The sequence below is a fragment of the Oryzias melastigma genome, linkage group LG4 (genome assembly GCF_002922805.2).
Source record: "Oryzias melastigma strain HK-1 linkage group LG4, ASM292280v2, whole genome shotgun sequence".
In the NCBI taxonomy this organism is placed as follows: domain Eukaryota; kingdom Metazoa; phylum Chordata; class Actinopteri; order Beloniformes; family Adrianichthyidae; genus Oryzias; species Oryzias melastigma.
Genome location: NC_050515.1, coordinates 29,615,508 through 29,635,530, shown reverse-complemented (window position 1 = coordinate 29,635,530; position 20,023 = coordinate 29,615,508). Strand labels below are relative to the sequence as shown.

The 20,023-nt window shown below is 39.8% G+C and overlaps 1 protein-coding gene across 2 annotated transcripts in view; it reads right to left on the bottom strand.

Annotated features, from left to right (window-relative positions):
- rab6ba (RAB6B, member RAS oncogene family a) overlaps positions 1-20,023 on the bottom strand; it is a 51,846-nt gene that overhangs the window by 17,187 nt on the left and 14,636 nt on the right. For both annotated transcript variants that reach the window (XM_024259089.2, XM_024259090.2), the window contains exon 2: positions 6,930-6,988. In XM_024259089.2, coding sequence (XP_024114857.1) covers positions 6,930-6,988 — 59 coding nt within the window. The remainder of the gene's footprint in view (positions 1-6,929; positions 6,989-20,023) is intronic.

The following is a 20,023-nucleotide window of genomic DNA, read 5'->3' as shown; positions in this document are numbered from 1 at the left end:
TTTTTTTTTTTTTTAAGAAATTGTGTTTCCATTCAAGATAACTAAATATCAAAAATTCAATTCGCGAAATTTCAGAGTTAATGTGAAAGCAGCTGGGGTCTGGGGGAAATAAATGGAGGGTGCTGGTTCACTAGCTCCACTAATAAGTAAAAGTTAAAGTCTCGGTGTCTCCATGCGGGAAAGGGAGAAGGAGATGCTTCATTCTTTGTTATTGATTATCTCGTTATAACGAGAAAATGATTAAAATAAATAAATAAAATTAAGTGGGATAGGCCGTTTTTGGCTTCAGCAATATTTTATTTAATATCATTTTAATATGTTTTAATTTTTAATTCTTTGTAAAGGCAAGTGTGTTTTCAAAAAATTGCATCACAATAAAATTTAATTTTCAAGCAGCTCACAAGTGAGTTGTGCTATTTTTAGAAGAGACCTGCAGGCGACTTATGTGGTGCTTGAGGACGACCTATGTGGTGCTTGAGGACGACTTATGTGGTGCTTGAGGGCGACCTGGTGCCCGCTGGCGCCGTGTTGGTGACCCCTGGTTTAGTGCATGTGCAGCAGAGCTGTTGATGGAAAGAAGATCATTCATTCAAACAGAGTCTGTCCAAGACAGTTTGATTGATTTAAAAGGAGAAATACTCAGAAATGTAAAAACTAAATGATTTCTTATTACAGTTGTTCTCTTTCAGAAGAAAAATGACACACAGACATGATAAAAACTCTAAAAACAGGATTTTCAGTGGAGGGGGACTTTAAGCTGTTGGATTCTTAGAGAAGATGATCTGAAGCTCAGTGTGTGTAGAGGAAGTGATGGAGTTGTGTCTGCCTTGTGTCGTGAGGCAGATGGTGGAGCTCTTCTCTTCCAGGGATGTTTACTCTCTGCATCAAAGCCCACACAGCTTTCCACAGAGCTGTCTGCCATGATACCATCAGCTGCTCCGGCATGAAAAGTCCATACAGGCAGATCAATGCTAAACCGCACATCTTTATCTGTCGCTCTCCAAAAATGGTTGGACTGTTTTTGTAGAAAAATAAAAAAACCTTTAGGTCAAAAATCTGACAGACATGGTTTATTTTGCAATTTATCTGCAAGTGTGATGCCTACAAACTGCACAGCTGAACGCAGCATTTGACCACAGAAACCTGCTGGCTAAAAGATTTCAGGACATTTAACCTACTTTCATACAGCATAGATTTGCTCCACATTTTTCCTCCTTTTGCTGGGCCTAAATCAGCAGTGCGTCCTCTTCCCTCAGTGACAGCACCGAGCATCAGCAGCTCGCTCACGCTCTGGTTTCCTTGACAATGCCAGCTACCACACTGGACTAACTCAAAGAGTCTGGCATACAGACAGGAAGTCATTTAAACGCTCTCTTCAGACCATCAAGCAGAGCGGACATGACTGTGAGTACAGATCCCTCAGGTACACGACGAGTGGATGAACACAGACACATTCTTTAACTTTACCAGACCAAAACATGACATTCTAGAACTGGAACCTCAAATCCTTCCAAAATAAAACACTATTTCATGCTTACCACAAAAATACCATATGATTGAGCAGTTGTGATTAATCATACACAGATTTGGATGCGTCACAACTAATTTATCATAAACTAAAAATCTTAGAGTATACATTGTTAGAAGATAGACCACTGTTCATGGTCTTCTGTGGGTAACTGGAGCAGGCCTGATCCAAAACTATCTAGGTCCTTTAATTTAAAGGGGCCATATTAAACACTTAAAGCTCTGAACGTTAGTTTTAACCAAAATGCAGACAGAATTCATTTCGATTATCTAAGACTGTTCCTTAAAAGCACGGGTGCCCAAAGATGGCCCGGGGGGCTGAAGGTTATCTTTTGGTTTGCCAAGTCAAAGCTGCAGAGAGTTTAGTCAAAATCTCTAATCCGTTTCCCATTGAGTCAAAGTCAAGGGCCGAGGGCCGGATCCGGCCCTCCAGGTAATTCTCTATCCGGCCCTCCAGATCATGTTATTTTATTGTAAATAATGGTTCAAACTTGTATAATTTTGACAAAGTATATTTGTATGGAGAGTAAAATATTGAAAGTTATTTAAGATTAAGTTGATTTATTCTGGAATAATATTCCTGCCTTTTTATTGTTCATAATTATGTTAAAAAGTTACAGTTTTAAAGTTTAAAAATGGTCATTCTGCTAGTTTTTAAAATTATTTTGGTATTTAATAAGTTTAAGTTGGAGTTAAGCTAATATTTCAGCTACATGCTAGCTGGTTTTTGCCTCATTTATGCTTTTTTTTTAGGCTGTTTTGGAGTTAGCCTAATATTTACATGCTATCTGTTTTGGCTAAATGAGGGGGTTTTTTTCAGTTTTTTAGGGTACTTTGAAGTTTACCTATTTTTTCAGCTACATGCTAGCTGTTTTGGCTAACCTCAGTTTTTTTTTCATTTTTTAGGCTAATTTGGCATTTAGCTAATATTTTAGCTGGCTATAAATTTCAGCATCTTCAGCTACCATCAATAGCATCTTCAGCAGTCAAATTCCTCTTACAGCATTCACACTAGTATTATCACAGGTAATGCTGTATATCCAATTCATAATTATACTAAATAATTACGGTTTTAAAGTGTAAAAATCTAGTTTTAGAGTGTTCCATAAATGTTTATCCTGTTCGGCCGACGGCCTAAGGTGTGTTTTAGATTTTGGCCCCTTGTTTGACCCCCCTGCTCTACAGTGTTCCAAAACTCTTCGGCTCTAATATACTTTTGGCATATACTCTTTATTTTCTCCTTTTATTTCATGACATGCAAAAAAATATTGCATTTGGCCCATGGACAGGGATCCCATTTAGATTTTGGCCCTTTGGGTGAAAAAGTTTGGACATCCCTGTTTAAAAGTCTATAGAAACAAATGGTGCAAAATGAAAAGAACTCCTTTTTCATTTATGTTAGAATTCTCAACACTTGCATGGTCTTATTGGCTAGACACACCTGAACCAGGTAATTGTCCTGAGTCCCTACTCATGGCTGACTACCATGCCCGGGGTTGCCTACCCCTGGTCTAAAGGTTGGGAAAGATTCTACCTTCACCCATGACCGAGACTGAGAGGTGGGGGTGCATGAGTGCCAAGCTTTGAGTGGTGAAGAGCAATAATGGAGTGTTACAACCACATCCCTGTGAATATTTCTACCCTGCAGCTGGAAATGAAATCATGTATCCATTTTCTATAAACGCTGCGACTTCAGCAAGGTCAAAGAGGTTTCTGGAGCCTATCACAACTACCATGGGCCAAAGTCATGGTGCACCCTCTAATGTGGGGCCACACAGAGACAGAAAACCACATGCAAATTCAGTCCTGAGAGATGACCATGAAACATGGACTGTGGCCTGGAGATAGCCCAGGATCAGCAGCAGGCCCAGCTCTCTTTTTAAGTTCAAAAATCTGCTTTAAGAGTGGGCAACAAATGAGACTTAAAGTCCCCCTCCAATGAACATCCTGTTTTTAGAGTTTTAACATGTCTGTGTGGCATTTTTCTTCTGAAAGAGAAAAAATATAATAAGAAATCATTTCGTGTTTGCATTTCTCCTTTTAACTCGCTGTCACTCAAAGTCTCAGAGAATAACTCCATTTGAATTCCTGAACTTTCATACGTCACAGTAGCTAGCTAATCCGGATGTAGCTGTAGAGGCCGGAGAAGATAATATAACGTCCCACTTCTGTGCTGTAAAGGATTGTAATTCAGTGAAAGGCCACACTTATGTTAGCTTTCATTATTTTCCCAAGGAATCTGAGGAAGAAATGGATTGGATTTATTGGTCACAGCAACGTCAATAATTATTCGATTATTTGTGGAAAAATATATTTTTCAACTGGACGGAGACGCGCGGTGATTACATTATCCGCTGGTATTTTAGTCACGTCCAAGATGGGATTTTTTTAAGTTGGCCTCACATATTTAAAATGAAGCTGAAAGTAAAATCCCATCAGCTGTCACAAATATGCTGTCCGCGTTTGGTCCTCCGTGGGTTGGATCAGCCGCTGCTTTGTTTATAGCAGCTCTGCTCAAGATCCACCGGGTGGTTTAACCGGACACAGGAACTGTTCTCTTGAACGTAATCCTTCGTCTGCATCTAAAACCGTCACCACTGCTGCACACATTTAGAAAACGACTCTCGATTAGACCCTTTCTGTATTCTGGCATTTCATTAGATTTCTTGTTCAAGTGAATTCATCAATCAGCATGTTCTAGCATGAAATCAGTTCTGAGCTCCAGCTAGTGCTGCTGCTGCTGCAATGCAGCCTAAATGGTCATGTTTTATTTTATTTTTATTTTTTTCATGGGCTTATCAAAGTCTGTGTCTCACTAGAATGTCTGGGGGGATAAGGGGCGGGGTTACACTGCTCAACACCATAAGCCACGCCCACACAGAGGGATTTCTTTTTTGGAAAAGAAGGCTTCAGATCAACAAGAAAAATTACTTTTTAAGACATTTAGGATGTGGAATTTTTGTTAAAAACTTCGCAGTCCTAATTAAAACCTCACTGGGAACGTTTAAAGAAAAAATTGTTTTAGGGGGACTTTAAATTCTGTACAATAACTTTTTTGGCAAACAATCATGAAATTCTTTGACTATGCATAACAGAAGCCTTTCATGAGCTAGCACAGAACATTTCTTTTCAGTTTTCTTAGATGTTGTGTCCTGATTTAAAAGATTTAAATCTTCTGCTGATACAGAACGTTTACTCTCCACAAATAGAAAAGCCATTTACCAAACAGTAAAGGAAACCAGCCTTTTTATTTAAAGTTCTGTTCATAAAATGCTTTTACAAGGAAATTTTGATCTAGTTCAATAAGATTTTTCACTTCTTTTACTAAATAAATCCAGTTACTGTGGATACGCCACAAGGATACATTATGTAAAACCACAGAGTATAATAATCAACTTCCTTGAATCGGATTTTGTGCACAATAATTTAAAACTGAAGCAGATGGTCAAATGTTTGGTACATGTGGACCCATGGTGGTCATGTCTTCGCTTTGACATCGAGGATGAAAGCAGATTTTCTAAGTTACCTCTAAACAGCAAAGAAACAGAAACAGCAGAGTTTCTTCAAGGTCCTGTCTCCAGCCGGATGGACCTGGAGTCACAGCGTTCAGACCTTTGCTCACAGCAGCAGCTTCTTCTCAGACAAAAGCTGTTTCATCTGCAGTTTACTGCCAGTGATCTACAATCACACGTCCTTCCTCACCTCACAGGCTGTTTCCACCAGCCGAATACTGCAATCACAGACAGCACTGTCCAATGATCAACATTGTGTTGGTTCTTAAAAACAAAGATCTGATTTGTGGCTGTTTCCTTTCTTACAGATGTGACTAAAATCCAGGACTGTTTGTACTGCAGCCATAAAGCTGATCTGTTTGGATCAAAACACAAATTCTGCTTTTGTTAAGCGGCAAACACAGAATGCATGCTGACAAAGTAATCTAATGATAACCAAATATTAAATACTACTAAGGCTGTATTTAGCCAGGCCTAGGCCGTTGGTCCCGACCGAGTCCGCCTTATTTGGCCATGAACTTTGTGTTTGTTCTGTATTCAGACTGCAATCAGGTGGACTTTATTTGCTCCGAGGAAAAACTTGTAAACAAAACCACATGACTAAAGATCTCAACAGTCACTGGCCAGGAATTATGAGGGCGGGGATAAGCAACAAGAGAAAGAATAATGGAAGTCCTGAACTTTGCAATCCTTGTCAGGATGGTTCACTAATGCAAACTTTTTACGTTGTTGATCAATTTTGAACACCTATATCAGGGGTCACCAGCCTGGTGCCCGTTGGTCACCACAAGGACTCACTTGTGAGCTACGCCTAAAATTCTGTTTTATTCTGTTGCTATTTTTTTTAAATTACACTTGCATTTACATAGATTCAAAAATTAAAATGTCTTAAAAATATGACCATGATTCATGAACTTTAGATAAGTTTGGGAGACCTCTGACCTACTCCAGTTCAGAGATCATTAATTTAGTTCAAAATGCTGCAGATTTGGTCATTAGTTCAAGATTTGTTTAAAAATGTGTAAGTTGATTTTTCTCTAACATTACATAATTGATAAACATGGAACAACATAGTGAAACGGGACATTTTTCCCATGAAATGTAAGAGATCATCTGAAAATGTAACAATTACTGAGATTAATAAAGTTTTCCAAGATCCTTTGATTTGATTAATTTTTAAAATTCACTTTTAAATTACTACTGATGTTAGACTTAACAGCAGATTGTGTGTAAGGTCCAGATGTACCCAGAGTCTGGTGGTCAGGCGTGATTGACAGCTGCAAACACACTCTGCCTCTGGAGACTTCAGACCTTTAGCAGGATCTACCAGGCAGGAAGGACCGCTGCTGCTGACCGTCTCAGCTGGATGGCTGCTTGACAGCAGACTGCTTTAGAAGCAGCAAATGTTCCTCACTTCAGTCACAACCTCATGCTGGCCAAAGCTCATGCTTGACTTCATCTTTCTGATGACTCTCGTAAAGATATGCTGCTGCTCTTCCCTTAAACGAGTTCATTGAACCTGTTCAGACACAAGTCTGACGAACATGAAAAAGGGGCTGGATGCAGGACAACACATCTCATTTCATTAGAACAAAACTCTGCTACAAGCTTTCATTTTACACCTAGTTTACCATCTCCACTGGAGTGGAATTGTGAAGGCAGACAGCCAGCTTCAACAAGTAACATTTCCCCTAAAATGCCCCATTTTTGACAAACTAAGTGACCATTTTTCAGCATGCAGAACATTTGTGGTTGTTTTTTTCTCTATAAAAGGTTTACATTGTCAATTTGTCATTTATTGAAACCCTACAGTGCAGGTGGACTGATCTAAAGAGCCAATGCTCCTTAATCAGAGACGACATAATCCATCTCCATCTTCGTGGCACCTACCTGATATGTGTTGTCGAAGCTGTCATACATGAACCTCGTGATCAGAGACGTCTTTCCAACTGCAAAACAGAAAAAAACAAGACAGAATTAAATTTAAAAAGTTGCATTACCTGCAATAATGCTAGTGTGAATGCTTTTTGCTGACTGCGGTTGCTGAAGATTCTAAAGGCGTTCATTTTATTTGCGGAATTAAGTCATGATCGTGTTGAACATTTTGATACAAAACTTGCATAATTTGCAGAAAGTGCACAAAGAATTTGAAGAATTTCATTAAAAAACTATTGCAATGTTAAATATATATATTAACTTAACTCCACATTATTCCAAAAACATCAGCAGATGCCACCTTAGCCAAAGAAGCTAACATATTTCTAAAATATTAGCTTATCCTGAAAAACCTCAGTAGATGCCAATTTGGCAAAAAAAAAAAAAAGCTAGCACGTTGCTAAAATACTAGCTTAACTTCATAGTAGCCCAAAACCCCTCAGCAGATGCTGAATCAGTCAAAAACATCAGCATGGTGCTAAAATATCAGCTAAACTTAAATAGACGTTTTCGACGTCTGTATTTAACACGACAAGATGGCGCTTTGAGCGGACTAGAACAGTGTTTGGGACGCGCGATTTATACGCGATAAAATTCTACTTTACACCCGTCTTGGAACAACTTCAGACTGTGATAGTACAGATTAAACAGACATTTTCTGACCGTAATGATCACAGTTCACAGAGTCAGTGAAAGCACCGGGACCTAAGTTACCACCATCATTAATTTTGATTGGTCCTTGTGTTAGCCCCGCCCCAACGCACCACAACGGGGCCAAAAGTTTTGTAACTGAAACTTTCAGATTCGAAAACAAAAATGTGTTGAATGTGAAAAAAAAGATTTGAAACTTAAGAAAAGTTTTGAAATGGAAATGTTGAAACCTAAAAAACATAACATTTGAAGCTGAAAATAATTAAATTAATTCTAGAATAGCAAAAAGTTTTGGTAGGGTTGTAACCATTCAGTCAAGCCACCATTCAATTTGATTCACAGTTTTAAAGTCACGATTTCGATTTTTTTTTTTTCAACACAATGAATGAAAGGTATTTTAAGGCCAAGTCTGTTTTCTTTTTGCTCCATGCAATAAACTGACTGTTTTCCTAACTGAAATGACTCAATACGAATAAACTATTATACATGATACTGAAATGATCACAAATCCTCCCATACTCCGTTCATATTGAGCTCCATGTGACGGACCGCTCCACACCCGCTCAGTGCACCCCCCCGCCGTTAAGTGTGCACTCTGTGCGCAGAGGACAGGAATTCTGGTGTGCGCACATTTGTATTGACTTTTCATTTAAAGTGTCCGCTTGATTGTGCAACTGGTGTGTAAGCACACACACACTCACAGGCGCGCCTGCATGGAAAGCTGTCAAATCGAATTTTATTTAATTTTGTGCATCAATGAGCAACTTTAAGAGATTGAATAGTTTTTTTTACCGAACAATTGTTACATCCTTAAGTTTTGGGCATTTTACTTATTTATTTTTTATTTTTTTTACCCAAAAACCCATATTTTTTTCAATTTCTTTTATTTTGGTTTCAAATAATATTGGCCCAAAATATCTCCATAAAACCAAGCCCAAAAACCTCAGTAGATGCTAAACTAGCCGAAAAAGATAGCAAGTTGCTAAATATTAGCTAAACTCAAATTTAGCCTTAGAAACCTCAGTAGCAATGATGTCTTTAACATGCTGATGCTGTGATACCAAAGTTAACACCATTTGCAGAAAGTGCACAAATATTTGAAGAAATACATGGGAAAGAAAAAAAAAATGCAAAATTTGCATAAAGTTTCGACAATTGCGTAAAATTTCAAAAACTACATAGGTAAAAGTATGAAGTATGAGTTGTAGTTTGTGGGAGCTCACTATGAGCATCAGCATCAAGACTAGATGTCACAACCATGATGCATTATCAAACTATACACTTCCTACATTTGTTTGAGATGATGCAGGAGGAGGTGCAAACATGAAAAGCCATTGTTAGACAGCAAAGAACTCACAAGTGTCACAGCAGAACACGAATGGGTCAGGTACTAGAACTCTGGTAGACCACATAAGAACAGGTGGTTCTTTAGGATTCACTCGATCAGAGAAGCACCTGAAACTTCTTAAGAGCATGCTTGTAACTTTAATAACAGTAGGCTGGTTTTAAGACTAGTGTAAACACAACATTGGAATACTTTGAGATGTGTGTTGAATGAACAGGAATAGAAAACGAAAAGCACAAAAGAAGAGCTGATGGATCCGTTTATAGACACGTTTTCACTCAGTGGTTGTTAATTCTCTTGATCTGCACTAAAACAGATTTAGATCATCTCATCTGCATATCTCCCCCACACCCACACTTCTTAGCACCCCATTCAAATGCAACATGCAGGCATTTTTCCTGCTAGTTCATCGTCTGCGTAACAGTGTCATCGATTTTATACAAAGCACATGAACTGAGATTTAATACTTTGAATAAGAGCAAGCCCCCTCAATGAACATACCGTTTGATAGCTCATAGCACAAGTAACCCAGTTGTTTTCTGAAAGACGTTCATCCCACAGACGACTGCACATCTCTGAGCCTTTAGGACTCCCACAAATATTTCACACCAGAATATCAGTACAATGTTTACTTTGGTCCTAAAGATGTCCTCTTTTGGAGAGACAGTTGAGTTTCTTGACAAGTAGTACTCCCTTCAGCAATACTAAAATAATTCTAATCAATTCAAACCATGAAGAGATAAAGCCTCCAGAAATCCACAACAGTAATATGTAACTTACTACAAGTTCTATGAAACTCTAACACTAAAGCTTGTTTTGTAGGCGATGCATGGACTGCATGACTTAATGTTGCATTTACTGACAGAGAAATCTTGATGGCATCCATTTGGAAAGTAAAGGGAATACAGTGGGAAGTTATGTAGCTAGAACACGGATGAAAAAATAACCGTTTCTGCTGGTTTACAGATCTGCAGAGAAGAGAAGAAACCAGACAAGTCTAACATGGACCTCCAGACAATGATGGCAATTGGCTCCATTGCACTTGTGATTACTGAATTATTAAAAACATGCAGCTGAAGCTGAAAACATTTCACACACGTGTGTTCTCAGTTGTTGTTGTTGTGTAGGTGAATGGGATTATAAAGAACCTTTGACCTTAATCAGAGTAGAAAAGCTCCCCAGTTTATGGTGTTTATATATATGATACGTTGTTTGCTATGTTCACCTGCGTTTGCTTCCCTCATTATGTTGTCAAACTGACTGTTTCTAATTTTCACCCTTAATGAGCCCAAATGAAAACAGTATTACAGCAGCCTTACAGTCATGTTCAAGTTTAAATCTGCAAACATTTTGATGCTGAAGGATTAAATAATAAAGAAATACGACAAATGCATCCTGGATCTGGTGGTGTGTAGTGTTACATGCAGTGCTCCACTAATCACCAATAATTTTTTCCTATTAGTCGACTAAGCGAGTCACAGAGTGGATGTAAAACACACATGTTAACCATCATTACCATGTCAACCATTCACATACAGAAGTTTGCTGACGACACAGCCATTGTGGGGTGTATCAGGGACGACGGGGAGGACGAGTACAGGAGTCTAATCAGTGACTTCGTCTCCTGGAGTCAGATGAACCATCTCCAGCTTAACACCTCGAAGACCAAGGAGCTGTCCATCGACTTCAGGAAGTCCAGCCCACAACCACAACCTGTGACCATCAGAGGAGATGAGGTGGAGATTGTAGGTGACTACAAGTACCTCGGGTTGTGGCTGGACAACAAGCTGGACTGGACACGCTGCACAGACCACCTGTACAAGAAGGGCCAGAGCCGTCTGTACTTCCTACGGAGACTGGGATCCTTCAACATCTGCAAGAAGCTCCTGTGGATGTTCTACCAGTCGGTGGTGGCCAGCACTCTCTTCTATGCCGTGGTCTGCTGGGGGGGCAACCTGACAAAGAGGAGTGCTAACAGACTGGACAAACTGATCAGGTGTGCAGGCTCTGTGGTCGGCATGAAGCTGGACCCCCTGGTGACAGTAGCAGAGAGGAGGACAATACCAGCCACCCTCTGCACTCTGTCATCGGGGAACAGAGAAGGATGAGCAGCAACAGGCTGCTCCTCCCTAAGAGCAGGACCAACAGACTCAGAGACTCCTTTGTCCCCCGAGCCATCAAGCTGTACAACTCTGCATTCGGCAGGAGGGGGAGAGGGAGGGTCAAAAGGGGAGGGGCGTAGCCACCTGATACATCACACGAGCAATAACCGGAATACATGTGCAATACTCTTACCAATACTCTTACCAGTGCAATATGTACAATCTACAATCGTTTAGGGTATCGTGCAATGTTGATTTTCTGGATTATTTATTATTTTTTCTATTTGCACATTTAGCTATATTAAGTCTATTTTACTTTATATTCAGTCTATTTTACTTTATTTTGTTATTTTACTCCATCTGTGTGCTGTACGGACGCTGGTATCTGAATTTCCCTGAGGACTTCCAAAGGGACTAATAAAGTATTTTCTATTCTTTTCTATTCTATTCTATTAGCTTTAAACTAATTAAAAACAAAATCCATTCACACTAGCATTATCGCAGATAGAATGTAAGCTGAATTTGGCCGCAAAAGATGCTAGTGATAATAGCTGGAAATGCTGACAGCCAGCTAAAATATTAGTCAAAGGTTACCTTAGCCTAAAAAACAACAAAAAAACCTAAGTTAGCCAAAACAGCTAACATGTAGCTGAAATATTAGCTAAACAGAGAAAAGTCTAAAAAAACTAAAAAAGCCTGAATTAGCCAAAACAGCTAACATGTAGCTGAAATATTAGCTAAACTCCAAAATAACCTAAAAAACGTATTTAATGCCAAAATAGTCCATAAAGTTAGCATAATGCCATTATAACTTTCAACTTTATTACACTCCGACTCCATATAATTTAAGTAACGACTTACCAACTATTAAATTAGTCGTCGACTATTTTAGTAGTTGATTAGTTGTCAATTAGTCAACTAATCGTGGCAGCCCTAGTTACATGGCACAATATTAAGGGTGTAATGGGTCACAAAACTCACGGTACGGATCGTGTCACGATTTTAGGGTCCCGGTTCGGATCAATTTTCGAATCAGTAAAAAGTAAAAAAATAAATAAATAAATAAAAAAAAGCAGGAAAAAACAAGAAGACAAAAGCCTAAAGTTCCTTTTTTTTAAAAGCTTTAAAACATATATTTCAGAAAACACACATAAAGTACTTCAAAGCAATAATGTACACTCACACATCTTTGAACTTTGAGCATAAACAAAAGTGTAAAAACATAGTTTCTGATTACATTCACATGTCTGGAGACCAAATCTACAAAAACTGAGAAAAGAACGATGAATAAGCAATTAATCTCATAACATTTTTCTCAGTCAGTATTGGTTAGACATCCCTCTGAGTGAGAGATCCTCTGTTGACTCACTGGGCTGGAGCATGAGGTGAGCCCTGACAGAACTGCCTGACAAGTCCTGACTAGACTACAGCGAGAGCAAAACATCAGACCACAGTAAGAATCCTTCAGATGAAGGGAAGTTTCCTTTGGAGATTCGGACTTGTCCTCCAACTCCATTTCTAACAGAAGTATAACGAAGAGCTTTTCATAGCAGACTAAAACGCTAGCAGAGGAACACACTGACAGCAGGCCTACTGAGCTTCACCATGTGAAGGGGGCATGCCTGGTTTGGCTCATGGCTGTAATAGTTACATGAGTTTTTTATTAAGATAAAAACCGTTGAGCAGTGAGGTCGATTTTAGATCAGTGGAAAATCCACTCTGGATTCTTAAGCTTTTTCTTTTTAGCCTTTCATCACCTCAGAACATGAGTTTAGATACTGGAATAAAATGTTTAGTGGTTCTTGCCGAAGCAAAGTGTGAAATGCAAAGTAGCAGTCGCGGTAAACGAGCAATATCTTTATTATTCTGCTGTGAAAGAGTGTGTGCTCTCAGAAGAGAATGGGATTACAGAGGAAAGCAGCTTATTAGGATTCACAATGAAAGAAAATGAAACTAAGAGGGCTTGAGCTATAATGAGGTACAGCCAGCTTTGAACAAACTTAAGGCGGAGCTAATCACATCATGAGTTTCCTGAGCAGAGAAAGCTTCAATGACCCAGCCAGTGATGGAAACTGGACCAACACAAAACAAACATTTGTTTCTTCCACTGGAGGAAGGAAGACGGTCTACTTCTTAGCATCAACCGGCCATCAGTCCAGCTGCCTGCTTCTCCAGTCATTCTTGTGGTTCCCTGAAAGTCCTGATTCTCCTGAATGTTCCCTGAAAACATGTGTGACCTCAAAAATCTGCAGATTGATGGTCTTCCGTATGTACTTTGGACTTTGCAGGAGAGTATTATCTGAGAGACCTCACTACTACTTTATCATCCTTTTTCACCACTTCCTCTGGGGAATCGTTGGAAAAATGTTGCAGTAGCCAATGAGCTCAAAGTCTCACCCCCACGTAAAATTTGGCTCAGATCGAAAATCTGAATTGAAACTGTGAACTGAGGACTGAAAGTGAAGAGTGAGAAAAGCAAAAAAAAGTAAAGTATTCAGTATTTTCTCATTTCTTCAAATTTTCAAGACATTTTTCAAGTTTTCAGTATTTTCTTTAAGTTTTCAAAAAAATAGTTTTTAATTTTACCTTTTATCCCAATTTTCAAGATGTATTTCTAGTTTTCATTTTTTTTTCTAATTTTCGAAAAATTTATTTTATTTTATTTATATATTTTCAAATTTACAATGTCTTGCTTTTAATTTTTTTTTTCTTTTCAGTTACAGTCTATTTTTCAAGTTTTCAATCTGTTTTTTTCGCTCACTTTAAGCTGATCCTGATTTGATCCCATACCACAGTCACAGCCCTTACCAAAGAACCATTTGGTTTAACCCCCCAATCCAAGCTCTCAATGCTGAGGGTCAATCGGGTCTCATTTAGTAGATTTGAACCCACAACCTCTCAATCGAAGGGTGAACGTTTGAACACTAGGCCACTGGGTTTGTTATGGGTTTTCCAGAGACTGTAGTAATTTGATAAAATATTAGAAAGATTCCAAAACTTTTATGTTTTGCCATTTCTTGTTCAAACTTTTACATAGGCTTTGAGTTAACTTCAGGTTATGTCATTATTAGATATGTAGATCATCTTCAGACTTTAAGAGTCAAGCTTGTAATTAAAGGCAACAAGTCTTCACTGAGAAACCATCAGTGTTTTCACTGGTTAATGAAGCTCTCTTAATGTGGGTCCGTCAGCAGCTAACAGCCTAACATACTAATCACTGACAACATCTCAGATAACAGACGACCAGAACGCAACGAAAAGAAAAGAGTTATTTTATAAAAACACAGGAAGTTCTTCTACAGCTACAGCCTCAGTTTTTACAGAAGTCTTTAAAACTTTTGCAGAATTCTTTGGAAATATAAGATAAAAGACAAAAAAAAAAAAAACAATTACACAACCTGTTCTATCATCACCAGATCCATGAATAGGTAGCAAACGCCTCATCACATCCAAGTTATTCGGCAAAATACTGGTATGTTTAATAGATCCCTTCCGCTATCTATCTGGTCCAGATGACTCCAACCTCATACTGATGTGATTCCATGACAAATGTGGACAAAGGTGGACAGGATTTTATGTCTGTCATGGACATTAGTGAAACTCAAAAATCAAAGATAGAAAAAACTTCAGCGCACTGTCTGTGGGGTCCAGATGACCCCACTTTAATGTAAACAAACCTAGGAGAGCGGAAGGGTTACGATTGTTGGGGTAGTTCAATCAAACGATATCGTCTTCTTTGAGATGTAAAGGTGCATTCAAACTTAATGCGATTCGCATGACAAATTCACATGCTCCGCCCCACTTTTCCCACGCGGCAAATTTACTGCTAACCGCCTGTCAAAAACTGTGTTCCTGAGCTTGATGCAATGGCCGTATGTGGGAGGAGCTACCAGCTAATGTTTTAGGTCTGACATGGAGCGGAGTCTGTGTAAAAACATTGGTATTCATGTCTGTGTGTCGGGTTTATGAGTTTATTCAAATATTTCCCCGTCACCGGGGGCTTCTATCTCACTCCGGGGACTGTGTCTGGATTACAGCCGCTTCCACTGTGTTTCTGTGACTGAGTTTGAAGGCTGTCTAGCATTAACCCAAGAGGAGGAGAAAAAGAAAAGGAGGGTGGTGGTGGTGGGGTATTATTGTCACGATGAACATAAGAAAACTATAAGAATGGTCAGGAAGCCCGAGCAGGCAGCCCCCACAGCCTACAGCGGCTGTCTGTCTGCCTGCGTATCTAGCGAGCGAGCTCCACTGGACTAAAGGAGGCTGGGTGACTGCAGCCAGAGAGCCGCCGCGGTGGGCTAGCGGTCTGCCCGGGGTGCATCTCTTCTTCACCTGCTGTGGTAACTCCATGGCCCCAGCAGGTTGAGGAATTAGATGGAAGTTCAGGACAAAAACTCTCGCATTGATTAAGATTCTACCTGCTATTATGTCACCGAAAATGTCAAATGCCCAAAGCAGAATTCCTGATTGGTAGATGCAATGCAGCACCCTGTCAAACTTTAGATATTTAAATTTTGGCTTTTTTGCCTAATTCGCACCTCCCTGCTCAAATCACACTGCTGCCCGTCTTCCATGCAGAGCTCATCACTCAGGCTGAACCGCAGGACGTCAGATCACCTCAATTCACGTCTGTTCCACTGACTTAACATTGAAACTGACCGCCTCCGCCACGCAAATCGCTTTAGTGTGAATTAGGGGTGTGCCAAAAAATTAATACTGTGATATATCGCGATATTTATCGCTGCAATTGGTTCTCGATGGGTTCTCACCAAACATCAAACTTATTTTGTTTGATGAGGCTGTAAAACGTTATATTCGCCAGTATTTAATTTTTGTTCTGTTTTGCACTCAGTAGTGGCGCTGATGTTCATGTTTACTATTGTTAACACTGAATTTTACAGAAAAATCAAATTGGATTATGCTTGCTCGACAGTCTTACTGATTTCAGCAATGTTGCACTAAAATGTCTATTATTTGTTGCACAAAATAAGGCACAAGTTGTTTACTTTGATTGCATTCAAGTTAAAGAAGTAAATGAGGATATATTTCAAAAAAGATTATGTGTTTATATGTTATGAGTTATTAGAGATAATTTTTAGCAATTATTGCAGAATCACGATATCGTGAGCCATGCATTGCGTTTCATATCGTATCATGAGGTACCCAGTGATTCCCAGCCTTAGTGTGAGTGCACTTTTACAGTTCTGGGAGGTGCAGCATCTGTAAAAATCATTTATTGGAGCTGAGCTTAAGCCTATAGCATAAACAATCAAGTTTGACTCATTATGGAGGATAATTTTACCTACAAAGGGAATGCTTATATCAAACAAGCAGACCGTTTGAGAGTTTCAGTCCCTCTGCAGACTGGATGCTTTCAGCAGCAGGCAGCTAACTGATAAGATGATGGTTTGGATCACAGTCTAAATGTTTGTGTCTGTGTACAAGGCTCCTGCCACAAGTACGGTTCAGGTAAGTGTGAGAAACATAAGCTAATTCTATCATGCTAACAAAGCTTAGTGAGAGTAGAGCATGCTAGCAAACAGCTCTATATAACCACGGTCCAATCTGAACCATTTACATCACTTTCTCTAAAAACAAAGAATTTCTAATGTTTGCAGAAGTTCAGGCTTGACTTTCTTCAGACATTTGTTAAAGCTTTCCATTGAACATGTTCACAAATACTATTTTTTCATATTTGACACTCAAACTGCTTCTCTTAATAAAACACTAATGGGGCTCCATTTATAACATAATAATTAAACACATCAGACGTTCCTGAGTGAAGCTGCAGATGCATTTAGTAAAGGGAAGGTATCTAGACCTACTAACTATTTTTAGGTCTTGAATCCCACAGAATTATGGACTGCTGTTAGATGACACTTCAAACACCAAGAGTGAAGCTTCTCGGATTCACCATGTTTGTTGTATTTTGAAAACAGTTCCTGGAAAAAGTTTGCATGATTCTGTAAAACCTTTATCTACTTACTGAGTATTATTGAGCAGAAAATAAAATAGAAAACTCAGTTAAACCCTGAAGCAGATCTCTGAGGAGATGGGTAACATCTCAGCTGGTCACTTGGTGGAGGGATTTCCAGCCGTGTGTACTTGGCAATCAATCAGAGCGTGGCGTCACTTTAACACGAGCCAAGCTCCAACTCACATGGAGAAGGATAAAAATAACAATGAGAGTCATTTATGACACATCAACAAGATGGGTCCATTCACAGAAGAGTGGTTGAAAAGAATAATCAGTGAACAGTGGAAAGGAGAAAAAAGTAGTTTCACCTAAACTCACCAAATTTTTAGCATTACATCTTAAATGTTGAATTAGCTAAACAAGTTTCATAACATTTGTTCTATAGCTGGTGCACCAAATGGTGCCATTGTGTTTACAGTCATAGGTCATCATCACACACATCAGAATGCATCAGTAACAGAAAAATGAGATTTGAAGAGCTTTTGTAATTAAAATTCTCTGCAACATTGATTCTTTACATGAGAAAATGTATCAGGAGAAATGCAGGATGAACTCCATTACCATTTCTAATCTTTGTTAATAATAAATACTCATACCTTCAATCTCAATAATATGTGGATGTGAAGCATTTGGAGAACCATTTCAGCCTCTTTGAAGCCTAATGAGACTAAACGAGTGTAAGAGCTCAGAAGTGTCAGCTCAGGTGGACACCCACGGATGTCCTAGCTGAAAAGAAAGATTACCATTCTTCAGTCTTGGCTCATAAAGATTAGATTAAAGTTTCATCTCTAAACTACATTTTAATTCTCACAAAAAATTCCTTTAGGAGTAAAGTGAGGAAGTGCATTTTACTGATCTTTTTTAAATGCTTACATTGTTTCTCCTGTTTACTTTAATCTAATTTATTCTCAAAGGTGATAAAAATCCAGGATTTTGTTCTCGGTTCTTAAGTGGGCAATTAACATAAATGATTAATTCTCTGAAAATGACAACCTAAGATAATCTTTTTACAGCAATTAAGCAAAATTTAAAAAAAAAGGATCCTTTCCAAGGAGAAGAGCACGACGTTACATTTTTTAACAATCACACTGATTTCATTTTAAAAAAATCTCCAAAGAGCCATTAAACCTTCAGTTTTAACCTTGTGTGGTTGTCTGACAGAAAAATAAAGTTCAGAGTTCACAGACTCAAAGAGACAGACACATTTAGCTTATTTTTGTGTTGTCAGTCTACTATGAAACAAATATGACTAAAAGCTGTTTTTAAGGCTTAAAAAACAGTAACGGTTAGTGGACTGAATGGATTCCAGTGCTGAGAGGACTGCAGTAAGGATGTAACAATTCCTCAGGAATCGGTAAAAAAAAACTATTCAAACTCCATTCAAACTTCTAATTCAAACTCGTCAAAAAGTTAATCGATGAAGAAAATGTAAAATCTATTTGACAGTTTTCCATGCCTGTGTGTGTGCTTACACACCGGCCGAGCAATCAAGCGGACACTTTTAATGAAAAGTCAATGCAAACGTTCGAACACCAGAATTCCTGGCCTCCGTGCACGGGGCGCGTGTTGCTATGCAAGTTTTAAGTCGGGTCGCCAGCTCTACGCACAAATCGGGGACGCACTGAGAGCGCGCTGAATGTTCAACCCGGTTCAAGGTGCTCACACACCGGCCGCGTGCGGTGTTCAAGAACTCTACGATAGAGCGCCGTCCAGCGGCTGCTGCCCACCACTGAGAGAATTTCCCCATTTTGGGAGTAATAAAGGATTTCTGATAACTGATTATAAACGTGCGCTCAGCAGGTGGTATCTACACCAGAGCAGAGCGCTCACACAGGTATCAGCAGGAGGAGATTCTTCTTCTATTGTATTTTACTGTTCATTACCGCTCCACCACCACCTACGATGGAGAGAACCTCGGAACAAAACATCAAAACGGTGAAAATCCTCCAAATCTTGCTCCAGGGTTTCTGTTTTCACGACTCTGTTCCTTTAATGTCTGTCTGGGTGTCACATTAATCCAGCCGGGCACAAACCAATGGTTCATTTCTCTTTCATGATAATGTTCGGCACTTTCTGCTTTGAAGAGGACGCTAGCCACACGCCACTCCCAAATCTAGGGCCAGATACCCTCCAGAGGAAACTCATTTTAGCCGCTTGTAGTCGGGATCTCGTTCTTTCGGTCATGACCCAGAGCTCATGACCCTAGGTGAGTAGTGGGACGAAGATCGACCGGTAAATCAAGAGCTTTGCTTTCTGGCTCAGCTCTCTTGTCACCACAACAGACTGGTACAGCAACCGTAAAATGGCGGACGCCGCTACAATCCGCCTGTCGATCTTCTATCACTCGTGAACAAGACCCCAAGATATTTAAACTCCTCCACCTGAGGCAGGAGCACTCCACCCACCCAGAGAGGGCAAACTACCTTTCTCCGGTCGAGAACCACGGCCTCAGATTTAGCAGTGCTGACCGTCATCCCAGCCGCTTCACACTCGGCTCCAAACCGCTCCAATACATGCTGGAGGTCCTGGCTCGATGGAGCCAACAGAACAACATCATCTGCAAAGAGCAGAGATGAGGCCAACCGATAGTCCTTCCTCATAGCCTCACCAAACTCCTCCCAGGACCTAGTTTTTGCCTCCAAAACAGCCCGGGCCGCAGCTCGCTTAAGACTGCCAGTACCACAAACCAACCAGGTCTGATAGGACTCCTTCTCCTAATCTTGACGGCATCCCTTACTTCCGGTGTCCATCACCCGGTTCGGGGGTTGCCACCAAGGCAGGCACCAGAGACCCTGCGACCGCAGCTCCGGGAGGCAGCAGAGACAATAGAGGTGGAGAACATGGTCTACTCGGACTCAAAGTCACCAACCTCCCTCGGTACCTGTTTGAAGTTTTCCCGGACGTGGGAGTTAACACTAGAATTCCTGAGCCTGCGCAAATTTGCGCAGGGAAGAGTTCCCCCCCTCTAGTCCGA